Source organism: Heptranchias perlo, unplaced genomic scaffold (genome assembly GCF_035084215.1).
Source record: "Heptranchias perlo isolate sHepPer1 unplaced genomic scaffold, sHepPer1.hap1 HAP1_SCAFFOLD_781, whole genome shotgun sequence".
In the NCBI taxonomy this organism is placed as follows: Eukaryota; Metazoa; Chordata; class Chondrichthyes; order Hexanchiformes; family Hexanchidae; genus Heptranchias; species Heptranchias perlo.
The window spans coordinates 73392-90657 of record NW_027139815.1 but is presented as its reverse complement, the minus strand read 5'-3'; the positions used below and the strand labels follow the sequence as shown (position 1 = coordinate 90657).

Sequence of the window (17266 nt, the reverse complement as noted above, 5' to 3'; positions counted from 1 at the left end):
TGATAGATGGAGGAGGAAGAGGAGGTAGAGGTGGAGGAAGAGGAGGAAAGGGATCAGGAAGAGGTGGAGGAAGAGGAGGGGGTGGAGGAGGAAGAGGAGGAGATGGAAGAGGAAGAGAGGCAGGAGGAGGAGGAGGAGGAGGTGGTGAAGGTGGAAGAGGAGGAAGAAGGGTTGAGAGACGGGGAAGGGCGCAGAGGGAGAGCACAGCGTCCCCAGGGAGCATCTCCTCCTGATGATGAGTAACCGAGTGGCAGCCTCGATTCGAGGAATAGGAAAAGGGGAGGTGAAGAGATCTGTGGGCTGCTCGCAATTGGTGATTGAGGTGAGGGGAGAGGGGGGCAGGGAGAGGACGAGGAGGGAGACAGGGAACTCGAGAAGGAGTGGGGGAGGAAGAGAGGGAACGAGGGGGAGGAGGGAGATAGGAAACTTGAGAGGGAGAGGGGGAGGGAAGGAGAGCAAGAACGAGGGGGTGGAGGGAGATAGGAAACTCGAGAGGGAGTGGGGAGGAAGAGAGGGAACGAGGGGGAGGAGGGAGATAGGGAACTCGAGAGAGAGTGAGGGAGGGAAGGAGAGAGAGAACGAGGGGGAGGAGGGATAGGGAACTCGAGGGGGAGTGGGGAAGAAGAGAGGGAGTGAACGAAAGGAGGGAGATAGGGAACTCGAGAGGGAGTGGGGGAGAGGAGAGAAAGAACGAGGGGGAGGAAGGAGATAGGGAACTCGAGAGGGTGGGGGGGGGAGGGAGAGAAAGAGGGGAGGAGGGAGATAGGGAACTCGAGAGGGAGTAGGGCAGGGAAAGAGAGAGAACGAGGGGGGTGGAGGGAGATAGGGAACTTCAGTGGGAGTGGAGGAGGGAGTGGGGGCTTCGGAGAGGGAGCGAGTGGGGATGGAGTGAGATAGAGAGTGAAGGAGGGAGTGAGGGCGTCGGAGAGTGCGTGGTGGAGGGAGTGGAGGAGGAAGTGAGTTGGAGAGGGGAGGGAGGGTCTATGGAAGGATTTGAGGAGGGAGTGAGTGAGGGGGGAGGGAGTGAGTGGGGAGGGAGTGAGGGAAGGAGGGGAAGGGAGTGAGTGAGGGAGGGAGGGGAGGGAGTGAGTTAGGGAGGGAGGGACTGTGGGAAGGATTGGGGAGGGAGTGAGGGAGGGAAGGAAGGAGAGGGGAGGGAGGGAGGGAGTGAGTAAGGGAGGGAGGGAGCGGGGAGCGAGTCGGGGAGTGAACAAGGGAATGAGTAGCGAGGGAGAGAGGAAGGGAGTGAGGGAAAGGGGGAGCGGAGAGGGAGTGATGGAAGGAGGGAACGGTGAGGGAATGGGGGAGTGAAGGAGGGAATGAGTAGAGAGGGAGGGAGCGGGAAGGGAGCGAGGGAGGGAATGGGGGAGTGAACGAGGGAATGAGTAGCGAGGGAGCGGAGAGGGAGTGATGGAAGGAGGGAGTGGGGAGTGAAGGAGGGAATGAGCAGAGAGGGAGGGAAGGAGGGAGCGGGGAGGGATGAGGGAAGGATGGAGCTGGGAAGGAGTGAGGGAAGGAGGGAGCGGGGAGGGAGCAAGGGAGCTGGGTGGGAGTGGGGGGGGTGAACGAGGGAATGGGTAGAGAGGAGTGAGGGAAGGATAGAATGGGGAAGTGAATGAATAGAGAGGATGTGAGGGAAGGAGGGAGTGGGGAAGGAGTGAGGGAAGGAGGGAGCGGGGAGGGAGTGGGAGAGTAAACAAGGGACTGAGTAGAGAGGGAGGGAGGGAAGGAGGGAGGGAAGGGGGAGTGAGGGATGGAATGAGGGAAGGAGGGAGCGGGGAGGGAGTGAGGGATGGAGTGAGGGAAGGAGGGAGCGGGGAGTGAGTGAGGGAGTGAGGGAAAGAGGGAGCATGGAGGGGGTGAGGGAAGGAGGTAGCAGGGAGGGAGGGAGCGGGAAGTGAATGAGGGACTGAGTAAAGTGGGAGTGAGGGAAGGAGGGAGCGGGGATGGAGTGAGGGAAGGAGGGAGCGGGGAGGGGGTGAGTGAGGGAAGGAGGTAGCAGGGAGGGAGGGGAGCGGGAAGTGAACGAGGGACTGAGTAAAGTGGGAGTGAGAGAAGGAGGGGAGCGTGGAGGGAGGGAGGGAGGGAGCCGGTGGGAGTCGGGGAGTGAACAAGGGACTGAGTAAAGGGGGAGTGAGGGAGGGAGAAGACCAGGACGAGGGAGGATAGAGGGGAAGATAACACGACGAGAGGGTGAGGTCGAGGGAATGGGGCACACTCCGTTGGAGGGAGTGACCTCCCCTCATCCCTCGCCCATCACCCCCTCTCCCCGCCTCGGTACAGCTGGCCTCAACCAACACGGACGCTACGAACCCTTTCATCTTCCGACCCAGCGACACATCACCAACGTACGAGTGTCGTAGCGATTCCAGCAACCCCGATTCACCAACGTACGAGCGTCGTAGCGATTCCAGCAACCCCGATTCACCAACGTACGAGCGTCGTAGCGATTCCAGCAACTACGATTCACCAACGTACGAGCGTCGTAGCGATTACAGCAACCCCGAGTCACCAACGTACGAGCGTCGTAGCGATTCCAGCAACCCCGATTCACCAGCGTACGAGCGTCGTAGCGATTCCAGCAACCCCGATTCACCAACGTACGAGCGTCGTAGCGATTCCAGCAACCCCGATTCACCAGCGTACGAGCGTCGTAGCGATTCCAGCAACCCCGATTCACCAACGTACGAGCGTCGTAGCGATTTCACCCTGATTCATCAACGTAAAAGCGCCATAGCGATTCCAGGAATCTGATTCGCCAACGTACAAACGTCGTAGCAATTTCACCAATTCACCAACTTACAAGCGTCGTAGCAATTCCAGCAACTCCGATTCACTAACGTCGAGGAGTCGTAGCGATTTCACCCTGACTCACCAACGTACGAACGTTGTAGCGATTCCAGCAACTCCGATTCACTAACGTAGAGGAGTCGTAGCGATTTCACCCTGATTCACCAACGTTACGAGCGTCATAGCGATTCCAAGAGCCCCGATTCACCAACGTACAAGCACCGTTGCGATTTTGCACCAATTCACCAACGTAACGAGCGCCGTAGCGATTTTGCCCTGATTCACCAATGTGCGAGCGTCATAGCGATGCGAGGACCCTCCCCGATTCAGCGGTGTACGAGCCGTAGCGATTTCACCAATGTATGAGTGCCATAGTGATCTCAAGGACCCCGATTCCCCAACGTATGGGCGCCGTGACGATTTCACCAACGCAAGAGCGTCGTAGCAGTCCGAGGACCCCCAATTCAGCAGTGTATGAGCGCCGTAGCGACTTCCCCCAACAAAAGAGCGACTTGGCGATCTGAGGACCCCCGATTCAGTGGCGTAGGAATGTCGTAGTGATTCTGCCAACGTAAGAACGCTGTAGCGATCCGAGGAACCCCAATTCAGCTACGCACGAGCGCCGTAATGTTTTCACCAACGTAAGAACGCTGTACTGATCCGAGGGCCCCCGATTCAGCGGCTGACAAGCACCGTAGTGCTTTCCCCAACGTAAGAGTGCCGTAGCAATCCGAGGAGCCCCGATTCAGCGGCGTACGAGCGTCGTGGCGATTTCCGGCGACGTAAGAGCGCCGCAGGGATCCGAGGAGCCCCGAATCATCCGCGTGCAAGCGTCGTGGCGATTTCCGGCGACGTAAGAGCGCCGTAGAGATCTGAGGAGCCCCGATTCAGCGGCGTACAAGCACCGTAGTGATTTCCCCAACGTAAGAGTGTCGTAGCGATCCGAGGAGCCCCGAATCAGCGTCGTGGCGATTTCCGGCAACGTAAGAGCGCCGTAGAGATCTGAGGAGCACCGAGTCAGCGGCGTACAAGCACCGTAGTGATTTCCCCAACGTAAGAGTGTCGAAGCGATCCGAGGAGCCCCGATTCAGCGGCGTGCGAGCGCCGTGGCGGTTTCCAGCGACGTAAGAGCGTCGTAGCGATCCGAGGAGCCCCGAATCAGCGGCGTACGAGCGTTGTGGCGATTTCCAGCGTCGTAGCGATTTGCCCCCTGACGTAAGAGCGTCGCAGCGATCCGAGGAGCCCCGAATCAGCGGCGTACGAGCGTTGTGGCGATTTCCAGCGTCGTAGCGATTTGCCCCCTGACGTAAGAGCGTCGTAGCGATCCGAGGAGCCCCGATTCAGCGCGCGCGCGAGCGTCGTGGCGATTTCCGGCGACGTAAGAGCGCCGTAGAGATCTGAGGAGCCCGATTCAGCGGCGTACAAGCACCGTAGTGATTTCCCCAACGTAAGAGTGTCCGTAGCGATCCGAGGAGCCCCGAATCAGCGTCGTGGCGATTTCCGGCAACGTAAAGAGCGCCGTAGAGATCTGAGGAGCACCGATTCAGCGGCGTACAAGCACCGTAGTGATTTCCCAACGTAAGAGTGTCGAAGCGATCCGAGGAGCCCCGATTCAGCGGCGTGCGAGCGCCGTGGCGGTTTTCCAGCGACGTAAGAGCGTCGTAGCGATCCGAGGAGCCCCGAATCAGCGGCGTACGAGCGTTGTGGCGATTTCCAGCGTCGTAGCGATTTGCCCCCTGACGTAAGAGCGTCGCAGCGATCCGAGGAGCCCCGAATCAGCGGCGTACGAGCGTTGTGGCGATTTCCAGCGTCGTAGCGATTTGCCCCCTGACGTAAGAGCGTCGTAGCGATCGAGGAGCCCCGATTCAGCGGCGCGCGAGCGTCGTGGCGATTTCCGGCGACGTAAGAGTGCCGTAGAGATCTGAGGAGCCCCGATTCAGCGGCGTACAAGCACCGTAGTGATTTCCCAACGTAAGAGTGTCGTAGCGATCCGAGGAGCCCCGAATCAGCGGCGTGGCGATTTCCGGCAACGTAAGAGCGCCGTAGAGATCTGAGGAGCACCGATTCAGCGGCGTACAAGCACCGTAGTGATTTCCCCAACGTAAGAGCGCCGTAGCGATCCGAGGAGCCCGATTCAGCGGCGTGCGAGCGCCGTGGCGATTTCCAGCGACGTAAGAGCGTCGTAGCGATCCGAGGAGCCCCGAATCAGCGGCGTACGAGCGTTGTGGCGATTTCCAGCGTCGTAGCGATTTGCCCCCTGACGTAAGAGCGTCGTAGCGATCCGAGGAGCCCCGATTCAGCGGCGTGCGAGCGCCGTGGCGATTTCCAGCGACGTAAGAGCGTCGTAGCGATCCGAGGAGCCCCGAATCAGCGGCGTACGAGCGTATGTGGCGATTTCCAGCGTCGTAGCGATTTGCCCCCTGACGTAAGAGCGTCGCAGCGATCCGAGGAGCGCCGATTCGGCGGCGCGCGAGCGCCGTGGCGATTTCCGGCGACGTAAGAGCGTCGTGGCGATTTGGCCCCCCCCCCCCCTGCCTTGACGTAAGAGCGTCGTAGCGATCCCGGAGACCTGGAAAGGGGAAGGGAGGGGAGAGGGGGGGGGGGGGGGGTAAAAGTGGGTTAAAATCCCTCAAATATTCCCCCCACCCCCCCCCCCCCCTTACAAAAAAAAAACCCCATCCTGTCCTGGTACTGAGGCCAACAGAGGCACAGCAAGATCCCAGGAGAGGAGGTGAGGGCGGGGAGAGGGTCAACGTGTCCTCCCCCCCCCCAACTGTGACCCCCCCGCGAGCCGCCCAACGGTTTTTTTTTGAACCTCACCTGATTCTCCGCCGCGCGCTCGGGCTCCAACCGTCACCGCCCAACCCCTCAGCCGCTGCCGGCACTGCGCAGGCGCCGGCTCTTCCCCTCCCCCCCCCCCCCACCCACACGACGGGGGGCGGGGCTTAACTAGCCGCCTGACGTCATCCCCTCGGCCAGGCTCCGCCCCCCCCCCCACTCGTCCCTCTGCCTCCAGCCGCGTCACCGCGCCTCGCGCCCGGCCGCCGACGTCAGCGCTCCAAGCTCCGCCCCACCCACCGCGGGAGAGGCTCCGCCCCTCCGGCCGCGTCACCGCGCCGCTGACGTCACCCACTGCAACTCTCAGAGTGAACGGGGGATTAATAGTGCGAACTGCAATTCTCAGAGTGCACCGGGATTAATAGTGCGAACTGCAATACTCAGAGTGCACCGGGATTAATAGTGCAAACTGCAATTCTCAGAGTGCACCGGGATTAATAGTGCAAACTGCAATACTCAGAGTGCACGGGTGGGGGGTTTAATAGTGCAAACTGCAATACTCAGAGTGCACCGGGATTAATAGTGCAAACTGCAATACTCAGAGTGCACGGGGGGGTTAATAGTGCAAACTGCAATTCTCAGAGTGCACCGGGATTGATAGTGCAAACTGCAATTCTCAGAGTGCACGGGGGGGTTTAATAGTGCAAACTGCAATTCTCAGAGTGCACCGGGATTAATAGTGCAAACTGCAATTCTCAGAGTGCACCGGGATTAATAGTGCAAACTGCAATTCTCAGAGTGCACCGGGATTAATAGTGCAAACTGCAATTCTCAGAGTGCACCGGGATTAATAGTGCAAACTGCAATTCTCAGAGTGCACCGGGATTAATAGTGCAAACTGCAATTCTCAGAGTGCACCGGGATTAATAGTGCAAACTGCAATACTCAGAGTGCACGGGTGGGGGGTTTAATAGTGCAAACTGCAATACTCAGAGTGCACTGGGATTAATAGTGCAAACTGCAATACTCAGAGTGCACGGGGGGGTTAATAGTGCAAACTGCAATTCTCAGAGTGCACCGGGATTGATAGTGCAAACTGCAATTCTCAGAGTGCACGGGGGGGTTTAATAGTGCAAACTGCAATTCTCAGAGTGCACCGGGATTAATAGTGCAAACTGCAATTCTCAGAGTGCACTGGGAATAATAGTGCGAACTGCAATACTCAGAGTGCACCGGGATTAATAGTGCAAGCTGCAATACTCGGAGTGCACCGGGATTAATAGTGCAAGCTGCAATACTCGGAGTGCACCGGGATTAACAGTGCAAACTGCAATACTCAGAGTGCACCGGGATTAATAGTGCAAACTGCAATTCTCAGAGTGCACCGGGATGAATAGTGCAAACTGCAATTCTCAGAGTGCACCGGGATTAATAGTGCAAACTGCAATTCTCAGAGTGCACCGGGAGTAATAGTGCAAACTGCAATTCTCAGAGTGCACCGGGAGTAATAGTGCAAACTGCAATTCTCAGAGTGGACCGGGATTAATAGTGCAAACTGCAATACTCAGAGTGCACCGGGATTAATAGTGCAAGCTGCAATACTCGGAGTGCACCGGGATTAATAGTGCAAGCTGCAATACTCGGAGTGCACCGGGATTAATAGTGCAAACTGCAATTCTCAGAGTGCACCGGGATTAATAGTGCAAACTGCAATTCTCAGAGTGCACCGGGATTAATAGTGCAAACTGCAATTCTCAGAGTGCAAAGGGATTAATAGTGCAAACTGCAATTCTCAGAGTGCACCGGGATTGACAGTGCAAACTGCAATTCTCAGAGTGCACCGGGATTAATAGTGCAAACTGCAATTCTCAGAGTGCACCGGGATTAATAGTGCAAACTGCAATTCTCGGAGTGCACCGGGATTAATAGTGCAAACTGCAATTCTCAGAGTGCACCGGGATTGACAGTGCAAACTGCAATTCTCAGAGTGCACCGGGATTAATAGTGCAAACTGCAATTCTCAGAGTGCACGGGGGGGTTTAATAGTGCAAACTGCAATTCTCAGAGTGCACCGGGATTAATAGTGCAAACTGCAATTCTCAGAGTGCACCGGGATTAAAATTGCGAACTGCAATTCTCAGAGTGCACGGGGGGGGGGGGGGTTTAATAGTGCAAATTGCAATTCTCAGAGTGCACCGGGATTAATAGTGCAAACTGCAATTCTCAGAGTGCACTGGGATTAATAGTGCAAACTGCAATTCTCAGAGTGCACCGGGATTAATAGTGCAAACTGCAATTCTCAGAGTGCACCGGGATTAATAGTGCAAACTGCAATTCTCAGAGTGCAAAGGGATTAATAGTGCAAACTGCAATTCTCAGAGTGCACCGGGATTGACAGTGCAAACTGCAATTCTCAGAGTGCACCGGGATTAATAGTGCAAACTGCAATTCTCAGAGTGCACCGGGATTAATAGTGCAAACTGCAATTCTCGGAGTGCACCGGGATTAATAGTGCAAACTGCAATTCTCAGAGTGAACAGGGATTAATAGTGCAAACTGCAATACTCAGAGTGCACGGGGATTAATAGTGCAATCTGCAATTCTCAGAGTGCACCGGGATTAATAGTGCAAACTGCAATTCTCAGAGTGCACGGGGGGTTTAATAGTGCAAACTGCAATACTCAGAGTGCACCTGGATTAATAGTGCAAACTGCAATTCTCAGAGTGCACCGGGATTAATACTGCAAACTGCAATTCTCAGAGTGCACCGGGATTAATAGTGCAAACTGCAATTCTCAGAGTGCACTGGGATTAATAGTGCAAACTGCAATTCTCAGAGTGCACCGGGATTAATAGTGCAAACTGCAATTCTCAGAGTGCACCGGGATTAATAGTGCAAACTGCAATTCTCAGAGTGCAAAGGGATTAATAGTGCAAACTGCAATTCTCAGAGTGCACCGGGATTGACAGTGCAAACTGCAATTCTCAGAGTGCACCGGGATTAATAGTGCAAACTGCAATTCTCAGAGTGCACCGGGATTAATAGTGCAAACTGCAATTCTCAGAGTGCACCGGGATTAATAGTGCAAACTGCAATTCTCAGAGTGCAAAGGGATTAATAGTGCAAACTGCAATTCTCAGAGTGCACCGGGATTGACAGTGCAAACTGCAATTCTCAGAGTGCACCGGGATTAATAGTGCAAACTGCAATACTCAGAGTGCACCGGGATTAATAGTGCAAGCTGCAATACTCGGAGTGCACCGGGATTAATAGTGCAAGCTGCAATACTCGGAGTGCACCGGGATTAACAGTGCAAACTGCAATACTCAGAGTGCACCGGGATTAATAGTGCAAACTGCAATTCTCAGAGTGCACCGGGATTAATAGTGCAAACTGCAATTCTCAGAGTGCACCGGGATTAATAGTGCAAACTGCAATTCTCAGAGTGCACCGGGAGTAATAGTGCAAACTGCAATTCTCAGAGTGCACCGGGAGTAATAGTGCAAACTGCAATTCTCAGAGTGGACCGGGATTAATAGTGCAAACTGCAATACTCAGAGTGCACCGGGATTAATAGTGCAAGCTGCAATACTCGGAGTGCACCGGGATTAATAGTGCAAGCTGCAATACTCGGAGTGCACCGGGATTAACAGTGCAAACTGCAATACTCGGAGTGCACCGGGATTAATAGTGCGAACTGCAATTCTCAGAGTGCACCGGGATTAATAGTGCAAACTGCAATTCTCAGAGTGCACCGGGATTAATAGTGCGAACTGCAATTCTCAGAGTGCACCGGGATTAATAGTGCAAACTGCAATTCTCAGAGTGCACCGGGAGTAATAGTGCAAACTGCAATTCTCAGAGTGGACCGGGATTAATAGTGCAAACTGCAATACTCAGAGTGCACCGGGATTAATAGTGCAAGCTGCAATACTCGGAGTGCACCGGGATTAACAGTGCAAACTGCAATACTCGGAGTGCACCGGGATTAATAGTGCGAACTGCAATTCTCAGAGTGCACCGGGATTAATAGTGCAAACTGCAATACTCGGAGTGCACCGGGATTAATAGTGCGAACTGCAATTCTCGGAGTGCACCGGGATTAATAGTGCAAACTGCAATACTCGGAGTGCACCGGGATTAATAGTGCGAACTGCAATTCTCAGAGTGCACCGGGATTAATAGTGCAAACTGCAATTCTCAGAGTGCACCGGGATTAATAGTGCAAACTGCAATACTCAGATTGCACCGTGATTAATAGTGCAAACTGCAATTCTCAGAGTGCACCGGGGATTAATAGTGCAAACTGCAATTCTCAGAGTGCACAGGGGAGGTTTAATAGTGCAAACTGCAATACTCAGAGTGCACGGGGATTAATAGTGAAAACTGCAACTCTCAGAGTGCACCGGGATTAATAGTGCAAACTGCAATACTCAGAGTGCACCGGGATTAATAGTGCAAACTGCAATACTCAGAGTGCACGGGTGGGGGGTTTAATAGTGCAAACTGCAATACTCAGAGTGCACCGGGATTAATAGTGCAAACTGCAATACTCAGAGTGCACGGGGGGGGGTAATAGTGCAAACTGCAATTCTCAGAGTGCACCGGGATTGATAGTGCAAACTGCAATTCTCAGAGTGCACGGGGGGGTTTAATAGTGCAAACTGCAATTCTCAGAGTGCACCGGGATTAATAGTGCAAACTGCAATTCTCAGAGTGCACCGGGATTAAAATTGCGAACTGCAATTCTCAGAGTGCACGGGGGGGGGGGTTTAATAGTGCAAATTGCAATTCTCAGAGTGCACCGGGATTAATAGTGCAAACTGCAATTCTCAGAGTGCACTGGGATTAATAGTGCAAACTGCAATTCTCAGAGTGCACCGGGATTAATAGTGCAAACTGCAATTCTCAGAGTGCACCGGGATTAATAGTGCAAACTGCAATTCTCAGAGTGCAAAGGGATTAATAGTGCAAACTGCAATTCTCAGAGTGCACCGGGATTGACAGTGCAAACTGCAATTCTCAGAGTGCACCGGGATTAATAGTGCAAACTGCAATTCTCAGAGTGCACCGGGATTAATAGTGCAAACTGCAATTCTCAGAGTGCACCGGGATTAATAGTGCAAACTGCAATTCTCAGAGTGAACAGGGATTAATAGTGCAAACTGCAATACTCAGAGTGCACGGGGATTAATAGTGCAATCTGCAATTCTCAGAGTGCACCGGGATTAATAGTGCAAACTGCAATTCTCAGAGTGCACGGGGGGTTTAATAGTGCAAACTGCAATACTCAGAGTGCACCTGGATTAATAGTGCAAACTGCAATTCTCAGAGTGCACCGGGATTAATACTGCAAACTGCAATTCTCAGAGTGCACCGGGATTAACAGTGCAAACTGCAATACTCGGAGTGCACCGGGATTAATAGTGCAAACTGCAATTCTCAGAGTGCACCGGGATTAATAGTGCAAACTGCAATACTCGGAGTGCACCGGGATTAATAGTGCAAACTGCAATTCGCAGAGTGCACCGGGATTAATAGTGCAAACTGCAATACTCGGAGTGCACCGGGATTAATAGTGCAAACTGCAATTCGCAGAGTGCACCGGGATTAATAGTGCAAACTGCAATTCTCAGAGTGCACCGGGATTAATAGTGCAAACTGCAATACTCGGAGTGCACCGGGATTAATAGTGCAAACTGCAATTCTCAGAGTGCACCGGGATTAATAGTGCAAACTGCAATTCTCAGAGTGCACCGGGATTAACAGTGCAAACTGCAATACTCGGATTGCACCGGTATTAATAGTGCAAACTGCAATACTCGGAGTGCACCGGGATTAATAGTGCAAACTGCAATTCTCAGAGTGCACCGGGATTAATAGTGCAAACTGCAATTCTCAGAGTGCACCGGGATTAATAGTGCAAACTGCAATTCTCAGAGTGCACCTGGATTAACAGTGCAAACTGCAATACTCGGATTGCACCGGGATTAATAGTGCAAACTGCAATACTCGGAGTGCACCGGGATTAATAGTGCAAACTGCAATTCTCAGAGTGCACCGGGATTAATAGTGCAAACTGCAATTCTCAGAGTGCACCGGGATTAGTAGTGCAAACTGCAATTCTCAGAGTGCACCGGGATTAATAGTGCAAACTTCAATTCTCAGAGTGCACCGGGATTAATAGTGCAAACTGCAATTCTCAGAGTGCACCGGGATTAATAGTGCAAACTGCAATACTCAGAGTGCACCGGGATTAATAGTGCAAACTGCAATTCTCAGAGTGCACCGGGATTAATAGTGCAAACTGCAATTCTCAGAGTGCACCGGGATTAATAGTTCAAACTGCAATTCTCAGAGTGCACCGGGATTAATAGTGCAAACTGCAATTCTCAGAGTGCACCGGGATTAGTAGTGCAAACTGCAATTCTCAGAGTGCACCGGGATTAATAGTGCAAACTGCAATTCTCAGAGTGCACCGGGATTAATAGTGCAAACTGCAATTCTCAGAGTGCACCGGGATTAATAGTGCAAACTGCAATTCTCAGAGTGCACCGGGATTAATAGTGCAAACTGCAATACTCAGAGTGCACCGGGATTAATAGTGCAAACTGCAATTCTCAGAGTGAACAGGGATTAATAGTGCAAACTGCAATACTCAGAGTGCACGGGGATTAATAGTGCAATCTGCAATTCTCAGAGTGCACCGGGATTAATAGTGCAAACTGCAATTCTCAGAGTGCACGGGGGGTTTAATAGTGCAAACTGCAATACTCAGAGTGCACCTGGATTAATAGTGCAAACTGCAATTCTCAGAGTGCACCGGGATTAATACTGCAAACTGCAATTCTCAGAGTGCACCGGGATTAACAGTGCAAACTGCAATACTCGGAGTGCACCGGGATTAATAGTGCAAACTGCAATTCTCAGAGTGCACCGGGATTAATAGTGCAAACTGCAATACTCGGAGTGCACCGGGATTAATAGTGCAAACTGCAATTCGCAGAGTGCACCGGGATTAATAGTGCAAACTGCAATACTCGGAGTGCACCGGGATTAATAGTGCAAACTGCAATTCGCAGAGTGCACCGGGATTAATAGTGCAAACTGCAATTCTCAGAGTGCACCGGGATTAATAGTGCAAACTGCAATACTCGGAGTGCACCGGGATTAATAGTGCAAACTGCAATTCTCAGAGTGCACCGGGATTAATAGTGCAAACTGCAATTCTCAGAGTGCACCGGGATTAACAGTGCAAACTGCAATACTCGGATTGCACCGGTATTAATAGTGCAAACTGCAATACTCGGAGTGCACCGGGATTAATAGTGCAAACTGCAATTCTCAGAGTGCACCGGGATTAATAGTGCAAACTGCAATTCTCAGAGTGCACCGGGATTAATAGTGCAAACTGCAATTCTCAGAGTGCACCGGGATTAACAGTGCAAACTGCAATACTCGGATTGCACCGGGATTAATAGTGCAAACTGCAATACTCGGAGTGCACCGGGATTAATAGTGCAAACTGCAATTCTCAGAGTGCACCGGGATTAATAGTGCAAACTGCAATTCTCAGAGTGCACCGGGATTAGTAGTGCAAACTGCAATTCTCAGAGTGCACCGGGATTAATAGTGCAAACTTCAATTCTCAGAGTGCACCGGGATTAATAGTGCAAACTGCAATTCTCAGAGTGCACCGGGATTAATAGTGCAAACTGCAATACTCAGAGTGCACCGGGATTAATAGTGCAAACTGCAATTCTCAGAGTGCACCGGGATTAATAGTGCAAACTGCAATTCTCAGAGTGCACCGGGATTAATAGTTCAAACTGCAATTCTCAGAGTGCACCGGGATTAATAGTGCAAACTGCAATTCTCAGAGTGCACCGGGATTAGTAGTGCAAACTGCAATTCTCAGAGTGCACCGGGATTAATAGTGCAAACTGCAATTCTCAGAGTGCACCGGGATTAATAGTGCAAACTGCAATTCTCAGAGTGCACCGGGATTAATAGTGCAAACTGCAATTCTCAGAGTGCACCGGGATTAATAGTGCAAACTGCAATACTCAGAGTGCACCGGGATTAACAGTGCAAACTGCAATTCTCAGAGTGCACCGGGATTAATAGTGCAAACTGCAATTCGCAGAGTGCACCGGGATTAATAGTGCAAACTGCAATTCTCAGAGTGCACCGAGATTAATAGTGCAAACTGCAATTCTCAGAGTGCACCGGGATGAATAGTGCGAACTGCAATTCTCAGAGTGCACCGGGATTAATAGTGCAAACTGCAATTCTCAGAGTGCACCGGGATTAATGGTGCAAACTGCAATTCTCAGAGTGCACCGGGATTAATAGTGCAAACTGCAATTCTCAGAGTGCACCGGGGATTAATATTGCAAACTGCAATTCTCAGTGTGCACCGGGATTAATAGTGCAAACTGCAATTCTCAGAGTGCACCGGGATTAATAGTGCAAACTGCAATACTCGGAGTGCACCGGGATTACTAGTGCAAACTGCAATTCGCAGAGTGCACCGGGATTAATAGTGCAAACTGCAATTCTCAGAGTGCACCGGGATTAATAGTGCAAACTGCAATACTCGGAGTGCACCGGGATTAATAGTGCAAACTGCAATTCTCAGAGTGCACCGGGATTAATAGTGCAAACTGCAATTCTCAGAGTGCACCGGGATTAATAGTGCAAACTGCAATACTCGGAGTGCACCGGGATTAATAGTGCAAACTGCAATTCGCAGAGTGCACCGGGATTAATAGTGCAAACTGCAATTCTCAGAGTGCACCGGGATTAATAGTGCAAACTGCAATACTCGGAGTGCACCGGGATTAATAGTGCAAACTGCAATTCTCAGAGTGCACCGGGATTAATAGTGCAAACTGCAATTCTCAGAGTGCACCGGGATTAACAGTGCAAACTGCAATACTCGGATTGCACCGGGATTAATAGTGCAAACTGCAATACTCGGAGTGCACCGGGATTAATAGTGCAAACTGCAATTCTCAGAGTGCACCGGGATTAATAGTGCAAACTGCAATTCTCAGAGTGCACCGGGATTAATAGTGCAAACTGCAATTCTCAGAGTGCACCGGGATTAACAGTGCAAACTGCAATACTCGGATTGCACCGGGATTAATAGTGCAAACTGCAATACTCGGAGTGCACCGGGATTAATAGTGCAAACTGCAATTCTCAGAGTGCACCGGGATTAATAGTGCAAACTGCAATTCTCAGAGTGCACCGGGATTAATAGTGCAAACTGCAATACTCGGAGTGCACCGGGATTAATAGTGCAAACTGCAATTCTCAGAGTGCACCGGGATTAGTAGTGCAAACTGCAATTCTCAGAGTGCACCGGGATTAATAGTGCAAACTTCAATTCTCAGAGTGCACCGGGATTAATAGTGCAAACTGCAATTCTCAGAGTGCACCGGGATTAATAGTGCAAACTGCAATTCTCAGAGTGCACCGGGATTAATAGTGCAAACTGCAATTCTCAGAGTGCACCGGGATTAATAGTGCAAACTGCAATTCTCAGAGTGCACCGGGATTAATAGTGCAAACTGCAATTCTCAGAGTGCACCGGGATTAGTAGTGCAAACTGCAATTCTCAGAGTGCACCGGGATTAATAGTGCAAACTTCAATTCTCAGAGTGCACCGGGATTAATAGTGCAAACTGCAATTCTCAGAGTGCACCGGGATTAATAGTGCAAACTGCAATACTCAGAGTGCACCGGGATTAATAGTGCAAACTGCAATTCTCAGAGTGCACCGGGATTAATAGTGCAAACTGCAATACTCGGAGTGCACCGGGATTAATAGTGCAAACTGCAATTCTCAGAGTGCACCGGGATTAACAGTGCAAACTGCAATACTCGGATTGCACCGGGATTAATAGTGCAAACTGCAATACTCGGAGTGCACCGGGATTAATAGTGCAAACTGCAATTCTCAGAGTGCACCGGGATTAATAGTGCAAACTGCAATTCTCAGAGTGCACCGGGATTAATAGTGCAAACTGCAATACTCGGAGTGCACCGGGATTAATAGTGCAAACTGCAATTCGCAGAGTGCACCGGGATTAATAGTGCAAACTGCAATTCTCAGAGTGCACCGGGATTAATAGTGCAAACTGCAATACTCGGAGTGCACCGGGATTAATAGTGCAAACTGCAATTCTCAGAGTGCACCGGGATTAATAGTGCAAACTGCAATTCTCAGAGTGCACCGGGATTAACAGTGCAAACTGCAATACTCGGATTGCACCGGTATTAATAGTGCAAACTGCAATACTCGGAGTGCACCGGGATTAATAGTGCAAACTGCAATTCTCAGAGTGCACCGGGATTAATAGTGCAAACTGCAATTCTCAGAGTGCACCGGGATTAATAGTGCAAACTGCAATTCTCAGAGTGCACCGGGATTAACAGTGCAAACTGCAATACTCGGATTGCACCGGGATTAATAGTGCAAACTGCAATACTCGGAGTGCACCGGGATTAATAGTGCAAACTGCAATTCTCAGAGTGCACCGGGATTAATAGTGCAAACTGCAATTCTCAGAGTGCACCGGGATTAATAGTGCAAACTGCAATTCTCAGAGTGCACCGGGATTAACAGTGCAAACTGCAATACTCGGATTGCACCGGGATTAATAGTGCAAACTGCAATACTCGGAGTGCACCGGGATTAATAGTGCAAACTGCAATACTCAGAGTGCACCGGGATTAACAGTGCAAACTGCAATACTCGGAGTGCACCGGGATTAATAGTGCAAACTGCAATTCTCAGAGTGCACCGGGATTAATAGTGCAAACTGCAATACTCGGAGTGCACCGGGATTAATAGTGCAAACTGCAATTCGCAGAGTGCACCGGGATTAATAGTGCAAACTGCAATACTCGGAGTGCACCGGGATTAATAGTGCAAACTGCAATTCGCAGAGTGCACCGGGATTAATAGTGCAAACTGCAAAACTCAGAGTGCACCGGGATTAATAGTGCAAACTGCAATACTCGGAGTGCACCGGGATTAATAGTGCAAACTGCAATTCGCAGAGTGCACCGGGATTAATAGTGCAAACTGCAATTCTCAGAGTGCACCGGGATTAATAGTGCAAACTGCAATACTCGGAGTGCACCGGGATTAATAGTGCAAACTGCAATTCTCAGAGTGCACCGGGATTAATAGTGCAAACTGCAATTCTCAGAGTGCACCGGGATTAACAGTGCAAACTGCAATACTCGGATTGCACCTGTATTAATAGTGCAAACTGCAATACTCGGAGTGCACCGGGATTAATAGTGCAAACTGCAATTCTCAGAGTGCACCGGGATTAATAGTGCAAACTGCAATTCTCAGAGTGCACCGGGATTAATAGTGCAAACTGCAATTCTCAGAGTGCACCGGGATTAACAGTGCAAACTGCAATACTCGGATTGCACCGGGATTAATAGTGCAAACTGCAATACTCGGAGTGCACCGGGATTAATAGTGCAAACTGCAATTCTCAGAGTGCACCGGGATTAATAGTGCAAACTGCAATTCTCAGAGTGCACCGGGATTAGTAGTGCAAACTGCAATTCTCAGAGTGCACCGGGATTAATAGTGCAAACTTCAATTCTCAGAGTGCACCGGGATTAATAGTGCAAACTGCAATTCTCAGAGTGCACCGGGATTAA

The 17266-nt window shown here is 51.0% G+C and overlaps 1 protein-coding gene across 1 annotated transcript in view; it reads right to left on the bottom strand.

Moving 5' to 3' along the window:
- Positions 1-3138: 3138 nt before the first annotated feature.
- LOC137319253 (uncharacterized) overlaps positions 3139-17266 on the bottom strand; it is a 55764-nt gene continuing 41636 nt past the window's right edge. The window contains exons 2-3 of the mRNA XM_067981545.1: positions 5611-5928; positions 3139-5359 (exon numbers count right to left, since the gene is read on the bottom strand). Of these exons, the coding sequence (XP_067837646.1) occupies positions 4656-5359; positions 5611-5928 (1022 nt within the window). The 3' untranslated portion in view covers positions 3139-4655. The remainder of the gene's footprint in view (positions 5360-5610; positions 5929-17266) is intronic.